At 46.7% G+C, this 27,780-nt stretch overlaps 7 protein-coding genes across 7 annotated transcripts; 3 read left to right on the top strand and 4 right to left on the bottom strand.

Annotated features, from left to right (window-relative positions):
• Positions 1 to 1,497: 1,497 nt before the first annotated feature.
• RhiXN_05293 (Rho guanine nucleotide exchange factor) lies at positions 1,498 to 5,074 on the bottom strand (the record flags this gene model as incomplete). Its single annotated transcript, XM_043325109.1, has 11 exons — positions 1,498 to 1,838; positions 1,889 to 1,972; positions 2,031 to 2,250; positions 2,302 to 2,518; positions 2,596 to 2,755; positions 2,810 to 2,973; positions 3,028 to 3,038; positions 3,097 to 3,147; positions 3,281 to 3,460; positions 3,521 to 4,069; positions 4,121 to 5,074. The coding sequence occupies 11 exons, from the start codon at positions 5,072 to 5,074 to the stop codon at positions 1,498 to 1,500; spliced, it is 2,931 nt and encodes a 976-aa protein (XP_043177528.1).
• A 1,727-nt stretch (positions 5,075 to 6,801) lies between these two features.
• Positions 6,802 to 8,241, bottom strand: RhiXN_05292 (uncharacterized protein; the record flags this gene model as incomplete). The annotated part of the gene is made up of 6 exons (XM_043325108.1): positions 6,802 to 6,920; positions 6,967 to 6,997; positions 7,052 to 7,779; positions 7,837 to 7,885; positions 7,940 to 8,028; positions 8,088 to 8,241. 6 exons carry the CDS (start codon positions 8,239 to 8,241, stop codon positions 6,802 to 6,804), a joined length of 1,170 nt encoding a protein of 389 aa, XP_043177527.1.
• Positions 8,242 to 9,252: 1,011 nt separating this feature from the next.
• On the top strand, positions 9,253 to 15,240 carry RhiXN_05291 (Retrotransposable element Tf2 protein; the record flags this gene model as incomplete). The annotated part of the gene is made up of 3 exons (XM_043325107.1): positions 9,253 to 9,358; positions 10,473 to 11,811; positions 11,835 to 15,240. 3 exons carry the CDS (start codon positions 9,253 to 9,255, stop codon positions 15,238 to 15,240), a joined length of 4,851 nt encoding a protein of 1,616 aa, XP_043177526.1.
• Positions 15,241 to 17,573: 2,333 nt separating this feature from the next.
• On the bottom strand, positions 17,574 to 18,827 carry RhiXN_05290 (uncharacterized protein; the record flags this gene model as incomplete). Its single annotated transcript, XM_043325106.1, has 6 exons — positions 17,574 to 17,671; positions 17,725 to 17,755; positions 17,816 to 18,099; positions 18,151 to 18,417; positions 18,470 to 18,607; positions 18,665 to 18,827. 6 exons carry the CDS (start codon positions 18,825 to 18,827, stop codon positions 17,574 to 17,576), a joined length of 981 nt encoding a protein of 326 aa, XP_043177525.1.
• A 633-nt stretch (positions 18,828 to 19,460) lies between these two features.
• RhiXN_05289 (nuclear pore complex protein Nup85) lies at positions 19,461 to 22,222 on the top strand (the record flags this gene model as incomplete). The annotated part of the gene is made up of 12 exons (XM_043325105.1): positions 19,461 to 19,589; positions 19,640 to 19,732; positions 19,784 to 19,863; positions 19,911 to 19,998; positions 20,046 to 20,795; positions 20,845 to 20,948; positions 21,012 to 21,177; positions 21,272 to 21,457; positions 21,508 to 21,642; positions 21,696 to 21,709; positions 21,739 to 21,935; positions 21,987 to 22,222. The coding sequence occupies 12 exons, from the start codon at positions 19,461 to 19,463 to the stop codon at positions 22,220 to 22,222; spliced, it is 2,178 nt and encodes a 725-aa protein (XP_043177524.1).
• A 1,042-nt stretch (positions 22,223 to 23,264) lies between these two features.
• RhiXN_05288 (uncharacterized protein) lies at positions 23,265 to 25,126 on the top strand (the record flags this gene model as incomplete). Its single annotated transcript, XM_043325104.1, has 7 exons — positions 23,265 to 23,748; positions 23,810 to 23,849; positions 23,900 to 24,072; positions 24,131 to 24,158; positions 24,217 to 24,343; positions 24,403 to 24,745; positions 24,804 to 25,126. The coding sequence occupies 7 exons, from the start codon at positions 23,265 to 23,267 to the stop codon at positions 25,124 to 25,126; spliced, it is 1,518 nt and encodes a 505-aa protein (XP_043177523.1).
• A 731-nt stretch (positions 25,127 to 25,857) lies between these two features.
• Positions 25,858 to 26,896, bottom strand: RhiXN_05287 (uncharacterized protein; the record flags this gene model as incomplete). Its single annotated transcript, XM_043325103.1, has 5 exons — positions 25,858 to 26,043; positions 26,119 to 26,354; positions 26,406 to 26,466; positions 26,524 to 26,639; positions 26,698 to 26,896. The coding sequence occupies 5 exons, from the start codon at positions 26,894 to 26,896 to the stop codon at positions 25,858 to 25,860; spliced, it is 798 nt and encodes a 265-aa protein (XP_043177522.1).
• Positions 26,897 to 27,780: the final 884 nt, after the last annotated feature.

The following is a 27,780-nucleotide window of genomic DNA, read 5'->3' as shown; positions in this document are numbered from 1 at the left end:
TGGATTGTGAGATTACTCAAGGTGCCAGAGTTATACCCTACTTCGTTTTGGAATTCAACGTTATTGGTGAATATTTAGTTCCTAATTTATATGCAGTGTAGTGCTGTTGTTACCTGTCTTAAATCCTTTTCCTTTTGTTTGTCCTTTCCTCGCCACGAATTTCATGCTATTGTCATTGTTATCTCTGTTTTCAGAGCTAGTAGAAAATGAACCCACCGGAACCAGAAGATAGCAAGCAAGATCTGGCCGAATACTGATGCAAAGGCGATTCGAGACATAATATAGATTAACTGATTTGTTCTGGTAGTCATATTTGCACTGATTCAAGTACGGTGGCAGACTTCGAGTTAAGGTAGGTCCCCAAGTGATTTTAGGCAATGAATAAAATTCGGAAGAAAAGAAGAGAGAATCAAGACCAAGTAGCACCAGGCTATAGGGCTATTGAATTAAAGGGTGTTGGTCCCAAATGACCTCCGGTTTGTGGTTATTATAGCGCTAGGTATATTTGCAAATGCTCATCCAGGAGAGGCAACAGTGTACACATTTACTTTAGATCGATCGGCGAGTATGTGGTGTAGTATTAAAGCTCGTGTATAATGCACGGCGCGTATAGAGTCGTGTATCAAGGCCACCGGTTTCATGGCGAGATCAGAACGCGTTATGGGTGTCCCTGAAATGGGCGCGATGGGCGATTTGTCAGCCGTTCGATTCGCTCATTTAGTCACGTGCACAAAGGCGAGACTGGAGGCAAACGATTCACGACAAACACACCTAGCTACAAGCCAAACCACCGCAATGTACATCTATCCATTCAGTATATATATAAGAGAAATAACGCAAATAATAAACACTAGCCATTTCTGTAGAAGCTCCCTTGTTTGGTGGGCAACGATTTGAAACGTGGTGGCTTTGGGGCTGTGGATTGTCCAAAGGATTGACCGCATGCTTGGACGCAAACGCCAATTGCTGAGACTGCCAATAGCTTACATAACTGAGAAGGGCATATAGGCTGAGCATCTCGTACCAGCTATATAATTTCAAGACTGGATTGGTGTGCATGTGTCTTGGCATTGGATTGAGTTACAGTGTGTTAGCAATAGCATGGCTTACTGGACAGTGTGGCAATTTCGAGCACAACCGAAGTCAGACGGGGGCAGTACGTATGAAAGTCTTTTATGTCAATATGATACATGGGCTCGCCGTTGGTTCTAAAGATAAGTGAACGAGGCAGACCCGCATGACCCGTATTGGGCCTAGGAGGCCGGCGCTTTCGAGACCACGTGGCTGCCGACTCACCGAGCACTGCGAAGATCGACCACGTCCAGCCGCCCATGTAGGCATGCACGCATACATGGTCATTTTTCGGAAGCGAGAGGCCCTCGGTTCAATTATTTATCGGTCTTTTTATTTTATATCAATCCAAATGGTAAGGCAAATCAATCCATATATCATTACAACTGTAGCGAGAGAAGAATAAAACGATGAAAGTAATTGAAGCTAACTGTACGCCGTGTTTGGTCTCCGAATGCTGATATCGAGGGATTCATTCAACGTCCGTGATGCCAAAGCGGATAATTTTACCATCATTACTCCATCGTCTGATGCTAGCACAATCGAGTCTCGTCCGTGTATACGTCCCTGAGAAAATTGGGCTGATAGAACCGAACGGCTTTGACTCGATAGCGTTGAGATCGTCGAACCAGCGTCCGGCGACTGTATGTCGGCGTATAACAAGCGAATATTGCTCCCACGAATGATTTGGACGAGTGAACCGTTCTTCACGTGCCTGATTTCAACAAACATCGGGTCAAATGCCATGATGTATGGATATTGGAGTGCTTTTTTCAAATTTTAGCAGAAATATGTCTACTAATATTTGTACACTTACCAAAAGTAGTTGGTGCTCCCTCCCAACGAATAATTGTGTTATTCTTGGACCTGCGTCCAGTTTCATATACGTAAAAGGCAAACTCTACTCGGACCAGTCGTCTTAGGTCAACGCTTGTGAGACTCAAAAGGACCTTGCTCACCGGTATAACACAGCAGAAACAATCCGTCTATCGGGTATATACCCAGCGCATGTACGTCATTACTAAATCGCGCAAAGTTAAGCGATACATCCGTGAGATCCAGCAGGGTATAGACTTCCAATGTGTTGAAATTGACAATTTTAAAGCCCTTGGTGCAGACAATGCACAACTGGGTCTCTAAGAAATGAAACGAACGAGCTTCAGTGGGTATGTGAAGTTCCTTGGGTTACCAGTTTTAGTAATTGCTACAAGAGGAGTAATTTAAACTCACCTTAAACGTTCCCGCCGCTTCGCATGTTGATTCACTGGGCAAAGGTACACCAATCCTGCACATGATGCCATTAATTTCCTTGATCCGGATAGTTGTGCCTTCAGATGTGTTCTCTCCAGCTATACAAATGTGGGCGCGATCCAAGCAGTATCCAACTTTATAAAGAGATATGTGTAACGCAACCTTATGTATGACAAGGTTTCCTGCGTCGGGCGCACTGAGCGAGAATGTGAAAACTGTTCCTTCTTTATGACGGAAAAAAGTGAGTAAAATAGAACGAAGCGCGAGAATGACAAGTTCGACTCGCCAGAAAGTACGATTAGCGATTGGTAGTCTTCTAATACATCAATCTGCTGTACATCCGGCAAGTCAAGATACTTGACGGGTTGTCCACCGTGTAAGGACTGGAGATAGACCCCTTTATCCGTTCCATAGGCTATTCGTTGACCGTGATCTACCGAATTCTATCAGCTTTGAGTTATTAATTATAGTTAGGTAGTCTGCCAACCATATAGAGCTGCGCAATTGACTCCAATTGCGTTCGTGAAAGTCTCTCCGCTCAACGTGTACGTGATAAAGGTACTCCTTTGCTCACGCGTCGCCCGCTGTCGAGCCGTAATATGCTGTATCCACTTCTTTCGGTCAGAAGATGTGGAGGCCCAAAGCGTAATTCTATACTGTGTCGATCATCAGCCCATTCCAGACTGTCCGGGAGCTTCTACTCACACCCTGTCGACCTAGATGAGAAAAAACCAACTGGTGGCCGTGCTTTTGTGAGTCTATTTTGAAGAATACCCCTCCATTCTCTTCCGGCACAGATACAGTGAGTAGCTCTAACGGGATAGGCTATGTGATGGTTAGCGCGGGAATGGGCAGGGATTACCAAACCAGGTAAAATGGATTGGACCTTCGCATCCAGGCACGGTTGTGGGGCCAAACACTCTACGTGGTATTTCATCAACAAGGAAAAGGAACTAACCCGTTTGAACAATGTCAACTGGTCATATCTACCGCTCTTCTTGCTCTTGACGATGAGAAGCACGTGGTCCAGCAAGAAGACCTGTAAATCGACATTTCCCTTGATGACGCCTCCGCGGTACTTGAGTCGGCCCTTGTATACAAGTTGACGTTGTTCAAACTGATCCCTGATTTTGAAATCCTGAAAGCCGATGAGACTCTGGTTGAAACATGGTACAAAAACAGAAGAACGTAAACTCACCATTTGTTCGTCAGGTCTAAGCATAAGCACATGGTCTAACCGAAGGGCGGTGCATTCTCCATCCGTATCACCTTCGTTTAAGAATTTGCGGATCATATTTATGACTTCAGGAATTATCACCTGATCACGGCTACCCTGAGGAGTGTTTTCGAGTATGATCTCTAGCCATTGTAGAAGGTGTGTTAGGTGTACAAGTGACTTCGCTAGGTATGTGGCCAGCTTCGGATCGCGGCTTGGTGGCGACTGTTCGACTGTTCGGGAAAATGCTGCGAATGCAGGGTTGGTTGGCTCCTCTGGTTCAAGTTCGTATCCTCCCCATATTCGATGGTTGTTGCCCTGGACAAGCGATTGAAAGTGTGGTACCATCTCAAGGAATGCGTCTCCGATAAATTCGGTATCGCGATTGAACTTTTGGCGTGTAGTAATTACCGTACAGAGGCGACGATTGACGTCGAGCATTTCTTCGAACTTCCCAAACACTTGCTGTATAAACTCGATGCGCCTATCTGCAGGAACAATATCTTGGTCTGGCAAAGGCTCTATCCAGCACTACAGGTCAGAGCGTGAGCTCAAAAGACATGATCAATCGACTAAACTCACATCTCGGAGATACTCCAGGTCTTGTACAAAGTCACGCTGGACACGGATTATTTCCTGTATCGCTTTTTGGCGCTTGTTTTCGCGGCTGCCGATATTATCCATTTCTTGTACTGCTGAATGGAGCCATGGCCGACCAGGTATCTTTTCATCGAGTTCAGAAATGCTCCACGTTCGGGGCCAAATAAGACTTGCCTTTATGGCACGTTTAATTCTTTCATCCGAGTTGACTTCAGGTAGTTGTTGGAGGCCATAACCAGAATTTGAAATATAGTGTCCATGAGATCCTGGGTGCTGTTGGTGCTGAGTCTGTTCCAACTCGAAACGCTTGGGACAACTGGGGCTATAGCAAGCTCGATACTTAGTACATGTTGACGAGTAACACTTGGTTAAGGCCGAAAATACGCTTGAAGGAAGCGAGACGGAACCACCATCTCCAGCTGCGTTCCCACCCCTATTAGTTGAACCAGTCTCGAATTTTGATACCTTGCTGGTGTTCAACGAGCTTGAGCGAACATGGGTAGACTTATTTCCTCGCCTTCTTCCAGCTTCCGGCGACATGTATTTAAACTGGTATATTTCTGTGGGCGAATCCCGTAGCTGATAGTGGAATGCAATATGGTGGAAGAACCTTTGCGCACCCAGAGCACGGCCAAGAAGCAGGGCAAGGTTGCGGTCGGAGGTCTTTATAATCCATGCAATAATACTGACGGCTTCGTGCCCATCGAATGTGCTGGCATATGTCATGTCGCCTTTAGTATGGTTGGCCAGGGGGATATGTTCACGGAATGCTTTGGCAACACAAGAGAGCAAGGCCGGGTATACAAGTGGCCGGCGGCGAGACTTGAAATATCTATGGGGCTGCAAGATAGGCGAATACGGATTTAACGTGTCATCAGAAGTAGATGTGCGGCCGGTTCGGGTCGTGAGGATGCTTCCAATCGATCGTGGATGCATATGTTGGTACCCAGTGTTGCGCTTGTTGTTTCCAGCTGCTACTACTAACGCGCTCTCCATAGCTCAACACAGGATATTGAGACTAGTACTAGGGGCACTGGAAATGAGCTGGAATAAAAGGTGGAAGAATAGTCGTATCGGATTCGTGCGGTGTGTGTAACTGTCTCGGCTTGGGCAAACAATGTCATCCTCAAATTTATGAGCAGAAACTATTTGACAGAGGGAAAAGAATAGGAGGGGTATGATGATAGGGGCTAGTTCGAGTGTTAGCCTGACAGCTGCTATGAACTCCAGCGCTACCTATATATGGACCCATCGGCTCCCACCCACCGTTCACTCAACTTCATCCCCAGGTGCGCAGCAAAAGGCATCAGAATGGGTGGCCGATAGAATTCGAGAGTGGATGCCAGAATATCTCAATCAAAGTCACGGCCATGCTGACGTATCTGATAGTACACATCTAAGGCACGTGTTCTACTTCGTGAGCGTGGCTGGATGCAACCTGGTCTGCGATGCGTCATGTATTTAAGGATATCCTCTAACAAGTGCTTTCACAAGTGGCTACCATGAACGCTCGTACTCAAAGTAAAAGCTTAAAAAAATAAGGATATCGCTTATGGTCAACAATGTTTGACTGTGGCTAAAATCTTGCCGTGTTTGCCTTTGCTTACTTAGATCGATTGCCCAACCTCCGGCTTTTCCGTCGAAACCGACGCATATATTCGTATTGTTGAGGAACCTCCAACGATCGAAGGACGTTTTAATCACAACTAGCCCGACCGGTATCCGAAGACCAAATGAATCCTACATTTTGACCGGATTTTCTTGTATGAATATAGACGATGGACCGGGTAGTGCTGAGTACACATCCATAATCTATTTAAAATCAAGCTTTTCAGAAACAAGATTAAGAATGGACTATGTTCAAATCTATCGTTGAATCATCTTAGACTTGATCAACTGAATAGTGAAAATTTTAGTACTCCTCCAGGTTATACGATCCATACCAGCAAGAGTTGAGCACAAGCATGATCACAGATAGTAGCACGGCTCTATCAGAATTCGCCCGGATCCCGTCTATTCCTACTCCAAGGTCATATTGTTCAGGTGTCCGTTAAAATCATGGCGTCCTACCTGATAATACGGACCCCACACATATGCCTTGATACGCTGCTGCACCCAATTAGGTCAATTGAATATCCCTGATTAATTGCTATATTATCTTCGTTTAGCTGCATTGATTACTCGATAATCTAATTTCTCATTATAAGCGACTCGCAGACTCTCGTTTCAGGGGTATACATATCCTTAGAGATAACTATAAAGGATAGTAAGAATTTTCTAATGCGGCCAGGAGGTTGAATGCGAAGCCTCTCGATGTTTCACAGTAATATGAACAGAGTGTGTCATATCTGCTTCCTTTTAAAACTCTACCCCAAGCCAATTTCATAACCAATTAAATGATGGTAGCTCCTCAGGATAATTGAGGTGTGGTCCGAATGTTCAACTGGGCTAAGTCATTTAACTTTACATTTCCGCGGGAGAAACTTCAATCTAGGCCATCGTACTTTTCCATACCCGTCGTCATCATTGTCATGAGTGATATAGTACAAAATAAACATATGGGGAACTGTGAAAGCCATCGCTTATAAGTACCAGAGGCTCTCCCAGCTTCTATAGCGGTGAGCCACCTCCCTTTCATGAGTGGTTGTGCCTATCACGACTAACTACCGAGCATTTGAGGACATATTTGCAGTTCTTCCTATGTCTATCGCAGTTGCATTTAGTGGCAAATGAGCTGTTACATCCAGGATAGCCACACGGAAACTCTGAAAGAAGGGAACGCCTTATGAGTTTGAGATATAACACATTCAATTATAGGATACACATACCTTTAATGTCAAAGTGGAATAAAAGGTGGTCCTGTTAATACTTCCGGTTAGTTTGATCACCCAATTTGATTATAATATATCATACTTTGAGTGCATGAGGCCGCCTCAACAGTCTTTCACATCCTTTCAAAGGACAAACCCAACTTGAACCCGGTGTACGACGTGTGCCCTTTTGAGATTCTACCCACCGGGCTATGTTGTCGAAGGTTGGAGGTGTTCCCTCGCCCAAAAACGGAGTTGAGAGGTCGATTCCGTTTACATCATTAATTGAGAAGACATCATCTATGATGGGTGATGGTGATGCGATCAGATTTGGAAAGCCCATGAGTGACCCCAGTAAAGCAGCGCCCGACGATTCGCTGTACATGTCTTTGGTATTTTTACTGTCGTTAGAAAATATCCCAAGCTCCTTCGACTGAATTGGACCTAAAGTAGCGGGCTCCGAGATAACAGTATGCGTGGTTAATGCTTCGCCAAAAGTATAGGAAGGTTCAGTTTCAGCAAGATAGGTAGGCGAAAATGTTGACTCTTCAGATAGTAAAGGGAAACAGCCTCCCACCCCGGCGCATTTTTGCAGCGATACATATGCGTCGCCATAAACGCCATAAAGCGGCTCAGTATTCCATTGGTCACCTCCAAGCCAACGAAAAATTGTCCCGTTCTCATCGACTCGGAATATTGCATCCATAATAAGTATGTCCTGATTGGGAGCCGCCACGTAGAATGGGTCTGAAGGTTCACATGACTCATTCATTGAGGATATAGACCAGTCGATGTGGTTCCATGCATATATAAACCTATCTACGATGAAGTCTGCTCGCAAAGAAAGTTGATTAATTATGAAGTGTAGATATACTAATCGAATCTTACAAGCCGCGCCCGCGAGTTCCAAGGGAATATCATAAGCTTTACACTTGGGCTGGCAAGCAAAAATGTTGGAGTCAAATAGAAGTATTCATTACAGCACACTCACCATGGATTTCGACGCATCTTCAGGCAGCTCGTTGGTAGCGTCATCCTTTGCAGAAGTGCATTCTGTTTCCCAATCTAGATCCAACGCATCTGAACAGCCAAGTACATTCCCAATAAGCCCCGTTCATATGTAGTCTTTAGTAACTCACCAAATAGCTTTGATAAATCAGATAAAATCTCATCGTCGCTGTCTTTGGCTTTAGTAAGATCGCGATTAGTACTAGTTGTGGATGGCCGAATCCTTTGCGGCAAAGGGAGTTGTAACCCTCCGTGTGATGGGGAATGACAGCAATTAGTAGTCATTAAGCTTATGCTGGCGATAAGTGTCTCCGCTATATAAAATGATAAAATAGGGTAGCAGAATGGTTTTTGATGGGATGAGATAACTCGATACGCAAGACTGATGCGTTGAGACGACGGCCCAACTATATACCGTATGTGCATGTGGCCTGTTTCTCATAGGCTGTGCTCTCAGTTTTACTGCCAATCTCGAGCATGTCACATATGCTCTTCGACAAAACTATAACTTCGTAAAGAGCAACAGCCCCGATCCGCAAACACACTGACTCCGATATTGGCACTCCGGAGATGACAAATTCCGACCAATAGTCGTGAGTCATGTAAGATAAGCGCTACGACTGATACCTCCGTTTGCCGAGCGTCAATACCTGTATACCCTTGCTGAGGCTCGAGGAATAGAATGTATTCTCACCCACTAAAGTCGTCCAGTTAAATTAAAATAAATAAACATAAATTTATGGGATTGAGGTTGAATTGATGGGTCACTGGTGCTATGTAATGATACTATCAGACCTTTGGGTAACGTTGACTAAAGTTTGAGTCTCAGAATCCGTAATTTTATTACATAGGACTAGTAGCACTTTCGCGATCATGATGTCCTGCCCGACAATGCCCCATATGTCTACTGAAGTTAGTCTTGGTCGCGAACGACTTTTTGCAGCCTTGATAGTGGCATTTGTATTCTACGTGTACAAAAAATGAGCCTATTTTCATGTTGCATACGTACGACACAAATACCTCTAATGCCAAACTTGAAAAGCAAATGGTCCTATAGTATTTCTCATTGGGATTGTAAACGTATAAAATAATAAATATACGCACCTTCAATGCGTGAGGTCTCCTCAGTTCCCGGTTACAGCCCCTTACAGGACAAATATTAGGTTCGTGATGCAATTTGCGGTCTTCTACCCATCTATTGATACTTTCCCAAGTAGGCGGATTCCCATATTTATAAGACTCCTCTGCCTCCAAATCAACTCCCCTAAAAGAGCCCATAAGAGGGAAGTTATTCGCATGAACCCCGGAAAACGCTTCGCCATAAATTGGGTAGAGCTGCAACTCCGTCCATTACACGGAATTGACATTTGGATCCCAGTATTCCAGTCCCTTGTGATGGGTGGTGCGTAAAATGGCGTTTCCGAAGCATATGGTACCATTAGGAGACGAAATCTTTATGATTGGATCAAGTGGTGCGCATGATTCACTGATGAGAAATACCAGGCTACAGTGTGGATTGTAGCCGTACACCTGATGATTCAAAACAAAATCTGGGGGTTTTAATACTTGAGTATTGATGGCATTTGTCATAACCTCCTAACATATACCATTGGACTCGCACGATTTTTCTGATATTTGTAGTATTTTTTACGGACTGGATATCTTTTGTTTTTCGATCACGTGATCTCGGCGCTTACTATGCCAAGATGCCGCGCCGAGATGCCGTGCCAAGGGCGCTTAGGAGAAGTCCACGCTTCTGCGCAGCCCGCAGCACGCTTCTCATTTGTCTTAGATACTTCTTTCTCTCATGAGCACAGACCATGTAGATAGTGTGCTTTGTCTATATATACAGCAGGGAAATCGCTTGGAGACACCAAGTTGATTTTACCTTGTCTCTTACACATTAGAGAAGGTAGCTAGCCAGCTGAGTAGCCGGCCCCAAGTAGTATCAGTAGCACTCACCCCCTTATCTGACCTACCACACCTCCAGGCCTCAGGCCCCTCCGCATCAACAGTAAATAGTTAGTTGTCGCCTTAAGCAACTTGGTAGTTAGTAGTTAGCCTTAGTTAGTTAGATTACATAAGCCAGTGTAGTAGTACGGCCACAAGCGCCCGCCTCCACCAGCGCGTACCCACCTTACAGTGGTGTACGACATTGTAAAATCAACTTTCTTGTAGGCTTGATCAACAAATGAGAAGACTCCTAGTACTAGCACAAGGGAAAAAACCGTGATCGGGGCTACCTTGCGGGACATAATAATCAAAAGTCCCCCACCCCCACGTAGTACCGAATTGCTATAAGGCTAACGAGTCCTATCGTCCGCATACCACGAGTTTTGCCGGAACTCTGCAGTTAGCGACCTTAGTCAGCTGAAGTACCCGCTTGCAAAAAACCCGCTCATATCACAATTGCCAGATCTGTTGATTTGTTGTAGGGATTGTCCAACGCTAGGTATTTGACGCAAGGGTTTAGCGTATACATACTGTGTAAAAACCGCTCATAAGTCCTGTATCAGGCACCTATCCTCCCCACGCCGTATTCATTATTCCCTCCACACGCTCTGGCGTCCCTCATCCCTACTCCCGCCCTACCAGCCGTTCCAGTCAACGTTCCGTGGCAGCCCGCTCCCAACCACCCTCTCGCGGCCCATCACCCCCTCCGCAACACCTGCCTGGAATGGAACCGGAGCCGACCCTTGCCTCTCTCCTCGAGGCTATCCAAACCCTCACCAGCCAAGTCGGGTCCCTACAGGCCCAAATCCACACTCAAGGCCAACAGCTCTCTGAGCTCAAAGCCATATGTAAGGAGACCAACGACCTCGTTGGAGACAAGGATCAGGGCGGAGCCCAAGCCAAGCCTGGCCCATCGACTGGGCCTATTACTCCCCCCACACATACAGGGGGAGAAGCGCACACTCCAGGAATGGTTAGGCCTGGACTCAAGGCCCCCTTCCGCCCATCAAGAGGAACGGGCTTTGACTCAGAAGAAGAGGAAGAACCCAGGCGGGCCCCTAAGAGAGAGCCTGGCGACACGCCTAAGCGGAGCCTCAGCTCCCTTACCCCCTTTGACTCAGGGTCTAGCGTGAAGCGACCCAAGATGGAGCTCCCCGACCCATACAAAGGGGACTCCAGGGGAAGAAAGGCAACCCAGTGGCTGGATCGCATGCTGCTGTGGGTTGCACTTCATCAAGATCAATTTGATGAAGAAGAACAAATGGTTGTGTGGATCCTTTATCACATGACTGATAAGGCTGCCGACTGGGCTCTCCCTATCATAGGGACCATCATCAAGGGCGAGGGAAACCCCCCTACCACTATCCCGGCCTTAACAGCCAAATTCAAAGAGGCATTCGCCGACCCCAACGCCAAACGGGCAGCCGCCAGGAAGATTGCCGCGCTTACTCAGACCACCACTACGTCTGAGTACGTTACCGAGTTCCGCAATCTTATGGCAGAACTTGATTGGAACACTGAGGCGTACATTGCCCAGTTCGTGCGCGGTCTTCACTGGAAGGTGAAGGAACTCCTGTCCACCAAGGACAATATCCCGGATGACGACCTTGAGGCTATATTTGCTGCCTCCGTCAAAATAGACAACATTCGTCGGGAAAACGAGGAGAACCAACCCAAGAAGGCCCCTGCCAAGTCCCCGGTCACCGCGACCACTTCCACCACTACCACCACCCAACGGGTCCGCCTATCAGAGGATCCCAATTACGTTACCCCGGAGGAAAGGGATTGCCGCCGAGCATCAGGGCTGTGCGTCAAATGCGGTCAAAAGGGACACGGCATCAAACAATGCCCCAATGGCTGGAAAGCTACCATCAAAGAGGTAGCCAAGGTAGCTGATGACGAGTCGGGAAAAGACTGAAACCAAGGATTACCGTCAAACCCTTGGTTACAAAAAACGCGCCTATAGAATCTATTGTTTCCGAATTTGTATCTATTGCCCTTGATTCAAATAAACGCCCCCTGTTATACATCGATTTAATAGCGCAAAACTTCCCGACGGCCCCCATCAAAACCCTGATAGATTCCGGAGCAACATCCAATTTCATTTCCCCCTCCATTGTTGAAAAGTACAAAATCCCAAAAACCCAACTCGAAAATCCACAAGTTGTGAGAATGTTAGATGGTACAATTTCACAGACTGGTCGCATATGGCACCAGGTTCATCTCGCGGTCTCGGCCAATGGCCATACACATTCCATTCCTTTCCTTGTTTGCCCAATTGGCAACACTCCGGCTATCTTAGGCATGACTTGGCTTACATCAGAATCCCCTCTTATAGATTGGCAACAGGGAACAGTCACATTCCCTGAACAGGTTCAAATTGCCTCAGAAGAAGAAGCGGACTCAGATCCTTTAGCAGACCTTCCCCCGCAGTACCACAAGTTTGCTAAAGTCTTTGGCGAAGAAGAATTCAAGGTCCTCCCTCCACATAGGGAGTATGACATCTCTATAGACCTTGTCCCAGACGCCAAATTGACCCCTGGCCCCATATACGGCATGACGGATGCGGAATCTAAGGCGTTGAAGCAACACATTGACAAGGAACTAGCAACGGGCAAGATTCGCCCCAGTACCTCGTCCGCCGGCGCTCCAGTCATGTTTGTAAAAAAGGCAGATGGCTCACTAAGACTGGTAGTTGACTATAGGAAGCTAAATGACGTCACGCACAAGAACGTCTACCCACTCCCTAGGCAAGACGACTTGATGGCCAAACTTAGGCACGCAAAGATGTTCACAAAGCTAGATCTATGCTGGGGTTACAACAACATCAGGATCAAAGAAGGGGATGAATGGAAAACGGCATTCAGAACTAAATATGGGCTGTTTGAATATCTGGTAATGCCTTTTGGCCTCACCAATGCCCCAGCCGCCTTCCAACATTTCATGAACAACCTGTTCAGAGACCTCATTGACGTCACAGTGGTGATCTATTTGGATGACATATTAATCTTCTCGGAGAAACCAAAGGACCACCCTAACCACGTAAGGGAAGTCCTCTCCCGATTGATGAAGAATCAGCTGTTCTGCAAGCTCTCCAAGTGCCACTTCCACGTCACTACGGTTGATTATCTTGGCATTGTCATATCCCCCACCGGCTTTTCCATGGACCAAAAGAAGGTCGAGGCGGTCACATCATGGCCTCAACCCAAGACAGTAAAACAGGTCCAGGCCTTTTTAGGGTTTGTCAACTACCTCAGACGTTTCATTCCCAACTTCAGCACGGTTGCGCGGCCCCTACACAATCTCACCAAAAAGGAAACCCCCTGGTCATGGGGTAAAACAGAGGAAGACGCATTCCAGGAGTTGAAGGCCCTTGTCACCAAATCCCCGGTTCTTATCCATTCCAATCCAGAACTACCCTACTACCTAGAGACAGACGCATCAGGGGTAGCCATGGGAGCTATATTGAGCCAAAGGGGAGAAGATAACCGGCTCCATCCGATTGCGTATATGTCAAAATCCTTCTCTGGTGCTGAAGCCAACTATGATACCCACGACAAGGAACTACTGGCAATCATTAAAGCCCTGGAGGAATGGAGGATCTTCTTGGAAGCCACGGACAAACCAGTACAGGTGTTCACAGATCATCGCAACCTTGAATATTGGATGCAGGCAAGAACCTTCAACCGACGACATGCTAGATGGCGCGTATTCCTGAGTGATTTCAATTTTGAGATACATTATCGCCCAGGGAAACAATTGGGAAAGCCTGACGCCTTATCCAGGAGATCAGATTACACGGATACACCCCAGGAGCCAGAGGTTATGCTACCAGCCAAGGTATTTGCCAACACATCAGAAGAGGAACTTGAAATTGTCACCGAAGTCCGGAACAAGCTAAGGGAGGACCCATCCCTAGAACCCATCATCCAGTTTCTGACAGAAGACGCTGATAACGCACCCCCCTCTATCCGAAAGGCCTACCGAGACTATGACTGGGAGGAAGACCTTCTATGGTACCGAGGGAAACTAGTAGTCCCAGACTCAGAGCCCCTGAAAGAACGACTGCTTAAGGAATTCCACGATTCCCCACTGGCAGGCCACCCAGGACAACAAAGGACACTGGAATTAATCAGCAGGTCTTACTGGTGGCCTGGTATGAAGTCTTCAGCTAAGGAATGGGTCAAATGCTGCCCAGTATGCCAAGCCAATCGACGTGCTCACGCACCAACCATTGCCCTCAAACCTTTAGAAGTACCCCCATTCCCTTTTCATACCATCTCTTACGATTTCATTACGGGCTTCCCTAAGTCAAACGGGCACGATGCAATACTAGTAGTCATCGACTCCTTCTTGAAGTTTGGACACTTCATCCCAACCACAAAGAAGGTCACAGCCAAGGGCCTTGCCGACTTGTTCATTAGTCATGTTTGGAAACTACACGGATTACCGGTCAAAACCATCTCGGACCGGGGAACAACGTTCACAGGGAAATTCCTAAGGGCTCTGTACCAGCGTCTTGGAGTCAAACCAGCCTTCTCCTCAGCCTACCACCCAGAATTGGACGGCCAAACAGAAAGGGTGAATCAGTTCATAGAATTCTACCTCAGATCATATGTTGCCGCCGACCACTTGGACTGGGCTACCTGGTTACCGCTAGCGGAATACGCCTACAATAACGCAAAGCACTCCGCCACCGGAAGAACCCCTTTTGAATTGGTTTATGGTAGAAATCCCGTCATGAATCCATCCAACGTTCCTGCCAACGTCCCAGAAGCTGATCAAGTGGCCAATACACTAGCCCAAGAATGGCAAGAGGCGGAATCAGCACTCAGAATGACCAAGGAGCGCATGACAGGCACAAGAGGAGTGGTACCAAGATATTCTGTGGGAGAAAAAGTCTGGCTGGACGGAAAAAACGTGGAACTTAGGACAAACTCCAACAAGCTGGACCCAAAACGGCTAGGACCGTTCGAAGTCACCGAAAAAGTCTCCAGTCACGCTTACCGCCTCAAGCTACTGGAAACTCTGAAAATTCATGACGTGTTCTACGTAGGATTGCTATCTAAAGTACACGAATCCCCAAGCCAACCATTCCTGGAACAACCTCCCCCTGAAACAATAGAGGGAGAAGAGGAATACAAGGTAGAACAGATCATTGACTCAAAGAGGCAACGGGGAAAATGGTTTTACTTAATCAAATGGAAAGGATATGGACCTGAGGACAACTCATGGGAACCAGAGGAGCTACTTGAACATAGTCAAGAGGAGATCAAACGCTTCAACAAGTCACAACTGAAAAAGGCTTGTGACTCCGCCAAGAGCCTTTAAGGGGGGGCAATGTCATAACCTCCTAACATATACCATTGGACTCGCACGATTTTTCTGATATTTGTAGTATTTTTTACGGACTGGATATCTTTTGTTTTTCGATCACGTGATCTCGGCGCTTACTATGCCGAGATGCCGCGCCGAGATGCCGTGCCAAGGGCGCTTAGGAGAAGTCCACGCTTCTGCGCAGCCCGCAGCACGCTTCTCATTTGTCTTAGATACTTCTTTCTCTCACAAGCACAGACCATGTAGATAGTGTGCTTTGTCTATATATACAGCAGGGAAATTGCTTGGAGACACCAAGTTGATTTTACCTTGTCTCTTACACATTAGAGAAGGTAGCTAGCCAGCTGAGTAGCCGGCCCCAAGTAGTATCAGTAGCACTCACCCCCTTATCTGACCTACCACACCTCCAGGCCTCAGGCCCCTCCGCATCAACAGTAAATAGTTAGTTGTCGCCTTAAGCAACTTGGTAGTTAGTAGTTAGCCTTAGTTAGTTAGATTACATAAGCCAGTGTAGTAGTACGGCCACAAGCGCCCGCCTCCACCAGCGCGTACCCACCTTACAGTGGTGTACGACAGCATTGGTATAGTAGTACTATAGCAAGGAACTGCGACCCACACTGTGCTCCTGCGATCATTGTCCCTGTTTCCGGTCTACCCAGTAGGTACTCAGCGGGTCCATCATCGTTCCCACCAAGCTGATGGCAATCTGTTACAACCTCCTAACTTATACCATCAGAATCGCACGATTTTTCTGTTATTTTAGTATTTTTTACGGACTCGATATCTTTTGTTTTTCAATCACGTGATCTCGGCGCTTATTTATGCCGAGATGCCGCGCCGAGATGCCGTGCCAAGGGCGCTTAGGAGAAATCCACGCTTCTGCGCAGTCCGCAGCACGCTTCTCTTTTCACATGTAGGCTTCTATTCACACACGCACAGACCACATGTAGTTAGTAGATTTGTCTATATATACAGCAGGGAAATTGCTTGGAGACACCAAGTCAATTTTACCTTGTCTCATATCCATTGAGGAGGATTAGTCAGCCAGCTAAGTAGCAGGCCCCCAGTAGTACTCAGACGCTCACCACCCCTTTGACTCACCACACCTCCAGGCCTAAGGCCCCTCTGCATTAGTTAGTAGTAGTAGTCCGCCCTAAGCGGAAGTAGTATAGCCTTCTTAGTTAGATTACATACGTGTCGCTTGTAGTAGTACGGCCTCAAGCGCCCAACTCCACCAGCGTGTACCCACCTTACAGTGGTGTACAACACAATCCATGCCCAAAAATTTATACATGAATTCTGAATATATTGCAGGCTCCGGATCCCTTGCAAGAGAAGTTTGAGGTCAAGAGTATAAGGCTGAGGCGTTGGGTGTTATATTGCACAATACTTGCAGGCTCAATGCCCTTACTTCTCTGTGACATTGCATGCTCCTCAAAAGAATGATCTACTTACAGGGTCCGTCCAATATGCCAGTGACTTGGAAGTTTAGGAGATGTTGTATGCAACGTTTTAACTATTATTTTCCCCGGAGGCATAGAATACTTACACGAATATCATCGATCCAGCTTCGGCTAGAACTCTTACTATCCAAATTGGACATCCAAATAGTCCACTTCGAATTTTCTCTCAAGCAAAGGGTCGTTTGAGATATTTCGCGGTTGCACTAACCAATCTCTGCTCAGGGGCAACATCATTTTTAACAACTTGGATCCCATCGAGATCAGGGCGACAAATTGAAGCAAGATTTTTATTCACTGTTTCTAACTGCCCTTTCTCCGATAAAATCAGCGCGCATCCGAGCGTTCTCGACTCGTTGCTTATGTCTCGAAACTCCGAGTCCACACGTAGATCCGCCCTCCGATATCCTGTCGGGCTCAATGTAGGTACATGGCTCCATAAAGTACGCAGGCTGCTCATATATGACTAGTGTGTTTATTCATCATACGCCCGCACTACTAAACAGGGCCAGACCTAGGACCTACAGAAGCGATCTAAGAATTGCATCCTCCCAAAAGCCGGCGCTTTTCCACCATACACCCGGCGGGGTGGCCTAAGCGCTCTTACCCTGCATTCTTCAGTTTCAAGCATACCGGATAGTCGTGTTGCATATTCGAAAAAATAATACGTCCATTTCCATAGGTTTGATAACACCAAATATTATTGATACATATATAAATATGTATATGCATGGCGGATTCATGCAATTGGGCTCGCCGGCGAAACCTCAATATAGCAACATGACTCTTCGAAGATAAGAGCTTGTTATCACTTCAATCAGAATGATTGTGGTGATTATCATCCAATTACGACTCTACGGGTCGTATTTAGTTTGATCCCTGTGCAAAAGCACAAGTCTCAAGGTGTCTGTTCTTGTTTGCCTCGGTTTCAAATGCGATAGGGCAACCATAATCACACCAATACGCTATTAGGGAGTAATTTTAGGAGATTTGCTCTGTGATACCTCAAAAAACTTACGTTTTATGCTGAAATGGAAATAGAGATGAGCCTGGCGCCGATAGAGTGGCAAAGTGAACATCAAGGATCGCTTTTTGGTATGTTTACTTACTCGTAGTGCCTGAGGGCGTCGCTGTATCTTACCGCATGTCAATACTGGGCAACGAATAGGGGCCAGACGGATCCCTTCTTTGGCTCGTAGAGCGCGGTATTGCTTCATGTGGTTAATCCATTCGTCAATCTCTAGCTGATCTGGATTTGGACCGAGAGGGCGAAGGCTCTCTTCTTCAGAGGTATTTGTGCTCATGCTATGCATCTCACTTTGGCTTACGGTACTCTGGCTAGGGCCACCACTAGGCGATCCATAACTTGGGCCCGGGTCAATGTGTAGGTTACCTAAAGCATTAGTTAAGGTGGTTCCAGCATATAGTTACAGCTACTCCTTACTAGCTTCGATATATTCGACTACTCTAGACAGCGCGGAATGTAGTTCGGGGTAAGTTGTCTCGATCAACCAGTTACTCCCAAGTTTGCTCCATAGCACACCAGCATAGTCAAAGCAGTACTCCACCCCTTCGATATCAAACACAACTTGTAGCCCCGGCGGATTTGGATGTATGGTTGTGACCTGGTGATACATGTGCCCTTCTCCAATGCGACATATGATGTGATTCTTGTCATAACAGTAGACAGATGGGAAATGTATAAAGTAAACTACACATGAGATGGGTCAAATACCGTTGTTTTAAGGATAAACTCGGCCTACCCCTTTGTTCTAAGAGCAAGTCGGCGATTGCTTTTTCGAGAACGAAACCCTTCACAAGGTATGTCCTCTCTTCTTCCGTGACTGGTATAAGGCTTGAAGTAGCTTTCTGCTCTTCGGCACGTTTCTGGGGTAAAGTCGCTGTGATTTTTCGCTCTTCAGCGACCAAAAGCTGATATATAATCAATTGACACCTACCAAGCAGGTTCAGAGCGAGTATATAGATGTCATTATAGCCAAGATCACTCCATGTAGACTCGGGCTTCTTGATGTCAATTTCTGGGTTGTTGCCACGTTCCTCGTCGTTGGGAGGATCAGGGGTACTAGAGCTACCTAGACCTCGAATGGCGGAGCATATCATGTGTAGCACTTGGATGAGAAGGTTTAGTAAAGTACGAATGAAATGCGCAGGCATTGAATCTATGAGTCAAACTATGAGCAGCCCTGTCTACATATATAAATTCGTCAAATATTCAGTACGTGCCCGGCTTACCTCTGGGCAGCCACGTTGCCCGCAAGGCTGGACCCTACCGCCAATCCCGGAGTGGCCGCCAATCTTACATCGTTTTTAACTCCACAGCGCTCATCTTTTCTCACGAAACAAGTTGTGGTTTCTATTAATCAAATAACGGGGCTCTGGGAGCACTCAGACTAGAATCCAAGAAAACAGGCTTAGATCGCTTTATTCCCCTAATTGCGAGTTAAAGTTAAATCAAATAAAGCTGAGAGGCCTGTCCCGATTAATGCTGCTACTTTTGGCTCCCCCCGAAGCGCTCGCTTGAGAACTATGCCTACGATGCGCTATTATAAAATAGAGCTAAATGGCTATATGCTATTGCAATATACCACAACAATATCAAGCTAAGCTTACTAAGCTGGTGAGCAGGCTAGGACACGTGACTCAAGGTAAACAACGCGCCAACTCGCTTCTAAAGGGTGGTTGTATTTTCTGATTTTATGTAGTACCGAGGCTAAATAGGAATCCAACCACAGGATGTCTGCGCTTGCACTTCAGCCGCACTTAATCTCAGTTGGAGGGCTTGACGATTTTCAGAGCTCTCAACATACATTTGCCGCCTCGATTTCTCCTCGAGGTAATAGTATAGTAGCTCACGCGTCGTCGGTAAGTCAGTCCTGATATCTCATAGAGTCGTAAATGCAAATATATTATAGAAAGCGCCTCAAGCTCCAACAAAGAAGAGACTACCGGCTGACAGTTTATTATACTTTGCATCTTGGGATCACATCCCCGAGTCCACAGTCGAGGTTCGTGATTCTCTAACGACATTCTCTCAAGACTGACGTTTGGATTTTAAGTTTTACTGTGATACGTATCTGACCTTCACAACGATTCAAAATATCGCAAAATCTCTAAAAAACGACTCTGCTACACAGTTGTAAGTGGGTCATCTGAGACCTCACGCTTTTATCTAATTCGTGTTAGACTATCAGAGGAGCAAATCACCAACTACTATAGTCGTTCTATTGAACAATACATCAACGATGCCAAAAAACAGATAACTTCACTTGCTGTGCGTATTTGCCTCATAGGTCGGACCCAGGCTAACATGGTCTTCAGTCACAAGATCCACTCCCGCCAACCTATCCTACATATGTTAGCATACTCGAAACCTTGCAGCTTGTTCAAACAGTTTATGCCCCACACGGGGGCCAGATCAATGGCCTGATAGGAGAACAGCTACTTCAATGGCTCAATACATCTCATACTGTCCCCGCTACCGCCGAGCTAATTCGGCTTTCGGCACTACCTGAACCTTGGTCAGATCCTGATTTCTGGCCCACACTAAATAAATGTGTTCTTCGTGGACTTTCCACATCTGCTCTTGGATTTCTCCGCCGAGTCGCTTCGAATCATCCAAGTACCGTATTGCGAACTTTTATACGGGACTCGCTCGTTCCTGTTCTTGAAACACATCCTCGTAGCAGCGAATTTCAACGCGAGTCTGGATTCTTGGCTGCCCATTCGCGATGGCGTGAGCGTGTAGCCGAGGTTCGCATGGCTCTTGATAGGGCTGTTGATACCGATTCCGGAGAGGCCGACGAGGACGAGTGGTCACGATGGGTTGATGAGTTACTGGGAGTTATCGAAGGTGATGATGGTGTTGTATTCGCCTTATGTAACGAGGCTGTGGAAGATGGTTGGGGGTTCCGTGAAGTGATTGGCGTCTGGGGTGTTTGGGTTGATGTCGGGCTGAAGCGAACGCAATTGGCTAAGGTTGTGGAGAGGGTTGCGGAGGAGATGCCTCCGGACCCAACCGTGCCTGTACAGGAGCTGCACCGAGCTATACTTGCTATGGAGGAATTGGAGGTAAGTGAACCAAAAAAAGAGAGTACATGCAATTCATGTTCCCTTGCAGGCATTGGAAATCGCTGCACAAGTCGACCCATGGTTGGCTGCACATCTCGCGGATATTTTTGAAAAGGTAGAAACATTGGACCCACAAGACGAGATTGCCCAGACGTGCGTTCAGAGATTGGCACAGAGTTCGTTGTTCTCTACTGACACATAGCCACATGAATTTAGCTATGGAATGAGCATTCGAGATCATTTCGTGCTATCCTACGCCGAACATCTTCATTCTGATCCAACTCTGTTCGAGATCGAACTAGAATATATGGGACGGTGCGGTGCTATTGGCCGAGAGCGGATTGCGGCCGTGATTTGCCATATTCCGGTTATACCACCTCCCGTGAGTCTGTGTTTGAAGCTCCCGGGTAGTTATCGCCCCACCTTTTTCTTCAACTTGACTTAAGGAACGATTGACTAACGTGCAAATACTATAGACAGATCCCAAGGTTTCAGAAAAGTCCTTATCTCGGCTCAAATCCCTGGGAGTAGACGATCAAGGGCTGCCCCTTGCTCCACGCATAGTGGACGCGGGGATGTGGGAGGGATGCGATCGCGTTGATAAATTGCTCAGTGTATGTGATCAATTCGCATTACGCGACGAGTCGCGTGAGATCTGCAAGGTTTGTCTCGAGTTGATCCACGTGTGGTCTCCGACTGAAACATCCGTTAGATTGTGGCTCAACACTTGACTCGGACAAAAAGCTATGGGCTAGCGATATCCTATTCTGCGTTTGCCCAGGATGTACGAGGGGTGGGGCGTATTGCGACACTTCTTCTCGAGGAATATGTTCAAAATGGCGAGTTTGTTTACTACCCTACTACTGTTTATGCAGCTGGCGCTAACGCCCCTGGTCTTAGGCTCGGCAGCATTTGTAAAACACGTAGCTCAAATTCCCGCAAGGTACATGAGAGTTAATGCCACGGACCCAATTTCTGCTCGGCTTCAATTTGTTGCTCGATTCGCCGACTTTCACACATTTTCGGAGGACGGTGCAAAGGGAGAAGCTGTACGCCTATTGGTGCGCATGTTGGATAGGTCGATCGTTCCAAGAGCCTGGCAAGCTGTGGTATTACTTGACGCTGCGAGTTTGCTCGAAGGTCAGTGCTCATTATAGCAACTAGCGGCTTTATCAAACTTATTTTTTCTAGGTTCGGATGAGGAGCTGCTTATCACGACCGATGATGCATACGAATTGCTCCGATACCTCCAAAACATCTACACCCAGGCGGCACTCGGAGCTGGCTCAGACTATCTAGAAGTTCTTGCACGAATAACAATGCGAGGCAAGGGAAACACAGCCGAAACGGAAGCACTTCAGTCTCTAGATATCGTTCGATTGGTTCTTGCTCGCTATCTCGCGCGCTGCACGGTTCAGCGGTTCTGATTTGTCCCGTGTACAAACAGATGGGGTGCATACGGTTTCAGTAGCTGACGCAATATATCTAATTTTACGTACCAATAGCCCTGCTATAAGTTCCAATAAAGAAGACGAACCGAATGTTATGTATACTCCTGATTGTATTGGATCATCGAGTGCTTTCAGTAGTCAGTCCGACCGCTTCTTATCAGACCAATTACTGAAATCGGGCTTCCTCACGATTAGCAAAGAAAATTAACCTTTGTCAATACTGGTTGGATGATATACATCATGTGTCCATATTTCTTGCTAGAGCTGTCCTGTCCATTCTTCCCGCTATTCGGAAAACCGGTGCTTGAGCTTATTGGGTTGATTTTTTGTTCGCATTGGAGGTGTATCATGACAACCAAATACTGTATCTATACTGGACTTGGACAAGCGTTGGACTAGCTGGGCCCAGGCCAATGACGAGCATAGTGGCCCGCCTGGAAGACTCGGGAGATACTAGAACTCTTGCAACGCTTTCCTAGTATATCCCACTACTGTATGAGAACATACCCACGGAACGGGTTTTGCTGTCCACTCGGAGTTTTAGTTGGATTTTGTGGGTGCCACCAAATTAAATCACCCGACCTTCTGATAAGAACACTTTCGCCATAAGTCTAAGCGAACTCAAAAATATCATCCTCGCCAGAACACATTCTAACCAGTGTGTCTTCTTTGAGACCATATAGTTCGAATATAGACTCAGGGATTGCTAGATAGCTTCTGGTTATACGTTGTACGACTTGGACGTGTCCGCCATTGAAGACCAGTAGCCGACACTACTATGTTTCAGGGTCGAGTTTGTTGCCGGATATAAATTATCTAGATCGGGTAGGGACTTAGGGCCGGATATTTGCCATTTGGTGGCTATGGAAGGTCATCAGACCGCAAGTGTGTACAAACTGACCATGACATCAACAATCCCCCACTATATCAGATCTTGCGGGTACTGGTTTCCTCTGGAAAGGCCCTACACTTATTCCACTTCGTCTCCAGTATTGCTCTCAATATTAATTGTGCGGCTATGCTACGCAGTCTTGCTTCCGCACGTTCGACCCTATGCCTTTCACAGCGTCTCAGAATATCTCTGGCTCGACGCTGTTTGGCTACTGAAATCCATTCTGAACCTAGCCGTGGCCAGAAACAAGAGGGCGATATCTCCGCTATTTTCCCCTCACTTTCAGGCGCTGTGCATGAGGCACTCCCACCTCGATTCTCTCAGCTCAAAAAAGAGCTTATTTCTACCACAGAAGCTCGCGACCGTCTTGTGGCTGGTTGGATCGACTTATTGAATGCACTACGAGAAGGCGTTGCCGAGTTACAGGCAAAGGGGAATGAAACGATACCCGAAGTCAGTTACGCAGAAATTGAAAAGGGCAGCAAAAGTTGGCAAGCGGGAGTTCGAAAGAGGGGCTCGGTCGTAGTAAGGGATGTGGTGGACGACGTAGAGGCACTGGAATGGAAAAAACAAATCCTAGAATATGTCAAGGAGAATCCCCAGGTGAAGGGTAAGTGTTGTACCGAATTCCGACGTTTTTACTACATTATGATCAACGTATTCAATCACAGGTTTCCCTGCGGACAACAAGCAGGTCTTTGAACTCTATTGGTTTGTTTTCTTCCACAGCCTCGACTGATCACTCATGGGATTTCATCCAGGTCCCGTCCACAAGTTCTGGCCCGCTCACATCCTAATTTGTTGAAGACAACGCAGGCCGCACTTTCCTTGTTCACAGCGGCGCCAGAAGACGAAGTGTCCTTGTCGACTCCACTTTCGTACGCTGACCGCTTGCGAATCAGGCTTCCAGGAGATGCAAAATTTGCCCTTGGGCGTAAGTCTCTCGATCTTCTGGGTATACATACCATCCACACCTAATTCTATATTCGTAGCACATATCGACGGGGGTGGTTTAGAACGGTATGTCAAATAATGTGAACAAACAGACATCATCCTTATGACGAACTTAAATTCTTAGATGGGAAGATCTTGAGTATCGCAAATGTTATTCAGATATTCTTGCTGGAAACTGGCGAGATTTCGACCCTTTCAAGATCAGCCCACGGCTAAATGCCAACTCTGATCTCTACCATGCTCCCAATCAGGTACGAACTTGTGCTTTGCGCCACCACAACCATATTGATTAAGCGCATATACTCAATAGTGCAGTGTACTTCGTGGGTTCCAAGGGTGGCTTGCACTTTCAGCAACCGGTCCAAATGAAGGAACTCTTCGGACCTATCCACTACTACGGGAATCGGTTGCATACGTGATTATGCGACCATTCTTCCGGCCATGTGTGCCCATTTTAACTAGTTCACCTTCTCTCGATGAGCTCAGTCCGAGTAATTGGATGATGGATCTTGAGAACACAGAGTTCCCTGGTGCGGTCCCAGGTTCTGGGCAGGAGCTCAATGCCATTACTCACCCCCATCTAATGTTGGATAAGGGTGGAATGGTTAGCATGCGACCAGTAAAGCCTGGTGACATGGTCCTCTGGCATTGTGGTAAGTCCGCCGGCTTTTTTGTTCACAGCTACGTTATTTTAATTTATCATATACACAGATGGAATTCACGCCGTCGAGTCCAAGCATGCGGGAAAAGGCGATTCCTCCGTGCTCTATATACCGGCCGTACCTCTGACCACTCATAATGCACAATACCTGGTTTCCCAAAGAAGTACACTTGCCTCTGGGTGTCCTGCGCCTGACTTCCCTGGGGGAAGCGGCGAGTCCACATTCGTAGGACCTCAAAAGGGAAGCATCGGTGATGTCAAAGGGTCTCTCGCTAGACGAGCAATGGGTTTGGAGAAGTTCACTGAGAGCGATGGAATGATGGAGGGTGAGAGGAAGGTTCTGCAGCGTGCGAATGCAGTACTTGGGTTTTAAGTAGCTTTTGGTATTTGGCAGCTTTAAATGAAATTATGACCGTAGGAAAGCCAAACCTTTGGTATCTTTACTGCAATAAACTTTCGTTCACTCACTTATCTCACACACAAAATGCGAGGCTAATGACTTACCTAGGCTCTGGGGATATACATAAGCAGAGCAGTTGCAGGCCTTATACGCGCATACAGGCACAACTTTTACCCGTGTTATTACAAGAATCTCCGTTCATTAAAACTATCAAAAACACAATACGAAATCAAAGCTGTGAACAAAAAATCAGAATGAAAATCAGAACGCTGTACATGCGGAGAAATCACTACAAAGAGATGGACTAACACCAGGGCGGCGCAGTCACGCGAGGACCGGATTCAAAGCCTGACTAAAACAGAAACAACTACGAGATATATTTTGAATATCTAAAGGTATGAACTGAACGGGTATATCTACTGCGCTCCCCATCGAATCGGGCACGTATCGGTATGCCGTTCCATATTAGCCTTCGTCTCGAAAGCTTGTTGGCACCCAAATTGACATTTGTATGCTGTACAATCAAACGATTAACATCGCCCTGGTTGTCTTGTTCCTAGATCACTCACGTTTAATGCCAAAGTGGAAGTAGAGGTGATCTCTCAGTGCTTGGGGACGCCGCTGAACTTTGGCGCATGTCAGGAGAGGGCATCGAACTTCTTGGAGTCGATGTCCAGCCTTTGCCTGTACCGCACGACAACGCTTTAGCTTTTGGAACCAGTTATCGATCTCTGCTTGGTCCGGATTTTGACCAAGTTGAGGTAGAACATGTAGCTCATTGGATCCGGTGCTAAGCGTTGGGCTGCTTGGTCCACTAGAAGTGTTTCCGAAAGAACAGTCGCTCGGAGAAGAGGGAATCCATGAACTCCCAGGAACACATGGAAGATTGTCTATCCTCATTATTAGTGACTCTGCTGGCTGATATCTTAAAAATATCCCTTACTACTCTCAATACACCTCTTTACCTCCATCAGGGCGCAATTTATCTCCGTGTAGAACGTCTCCTTGATCCAATCACGGTCGATTTTGTACCACAAATCTCCGCTCTCATCGAGACAATATTCCATCCCTTGTAAGCTCAAGATTGTTTTTATCTGCATCGGTCGAGATATAACTGGGTGTTGCTGGAAATTTTCGTCGAGCCGGCAGATGATTCGGTCTTGATCGATCGAATAAATACAGGGGAATACAACAAAGTACTCTGTAAAAAGAGCTCAGCGAGATTAATTCTCTGTAATAAATGTATGCGTACTTTTTCTCGATGCCGGGGGATGAACATAGCGTCGATCATTGGAAGATCGCCTCTGCTTGCTCTGATTCATGTTGGGTCAGCCACTGATGAATCAAAATGTGAATCTTCAACTATTTACCTGAGGTGCTCGAAGTTGAAAGGGTTTCGTCACATCCGCACCTTTGGCAACAGGGGCTCTATGTTCTATTTCGGTCGAACGACCGTGGTTGGGTTTCGAATGCCAGGCCAGATAATCTAGTGGATTACACAATTTTAAGTGTGCACAGGTGGGCAAAATCCAGCGCTAAATTACCTATCATGCTTTGAACCGTTTTCAGAACATCTCGATCCCCCCAAGAGTCCCAGGACTCCCCATTTGTCCGAGCTTCATCCAACCCCGATATAGACTGGTAATTGGAATTACGGTCATCTGTGCTCTTGGGAAGTAATGCTAGTCGCCCTAATTGAGAGGTAACAGGAGAAATAGGACTTGAGAGATAGGCCGTAGACATGTGGAAGTGAAGAGCTGAGAGTGGAGAGCGAATTCGCGGTGAGTGCAATGCAGTCAGCTATCGAGCACTTCAAAAGATATAGTTACCCAGTTTGATCGGTGCAGTGCCCTACACGTTGCCAGCGCACGACATTGACGCACATCAACTTATCCCCCATTCCTCGCTCTCGACACATGATGCTGCTTATCCGTTGATTCGAACCCGTCTACACAGGTAGGATTGAAACAGGTTGCGACCCGGTCGGTTCATACCCCGACACCGCACCCGCCGTTTATCAATGTTGGTGGTATATATTAGTAAACATTATTGAACGAATAGCTCTCGCCCGACCATATTGGCGCTGGAGATTACAGATACGATGTCTGAATCAAAGAGATATGCCCTGAATGAAACAAGCGAGGGTCAATAAACCCCGCCCTCCGCCCTATCACGTGACTTGTTTGCGTCTTCATCATGGGCTGAACGCTTCAGCCTGAAGCATAACGCTTTTCCCTTCTTATCTGAGACGTTTCAGATCTGAAAGTGTGCAACGTAACCCGTGTTAGCTGATCGCTTCAGTTATAATGAAACATACATTAAGTGAGGCATAGCCCGGCAATGAGGCACTTTAACTCCGGGTTGTACTGTATTTGGCACTTATGTGAATTGAGAGTGGTTCTGCCGCGTGTAGGGGGTGCCGCTGTGCTATACGTGTGGCCCTTTTCTTAGACCTTTCTCCGTGGGGGAAGTACCGCACATCACTTAGACGCCAATTATTATGCTCGCCTGACAATCGATTGAACACTCACCGAACAACCTGAACACTGCTGTCGTCACCGTGACAAAAGACATCTGGCTTATTATTACACTAACAACGGATGCCTCGAGGCTGACTCAAGGCTTCT

The sequence above is a fragment of the Rhizoctonia solani genome, chromosome 2, assembly GCF_016906535.1.
Source record: "Rhizoctonia solani chromosome 2, complete sequence".
Lineage (NCBI taxonomy): Eukaryota > Fungi > Basidiomycota > Agaricomycetes > Cantharellales > Ceratobasidiaceae > Rhizoctonia > Rhizoctonia solani.
The sequence above is the reverse complement of the archived record's forward strand: the minus strand, read 5'-3'. Positions and strand labels throughout refer to the sequence as shown.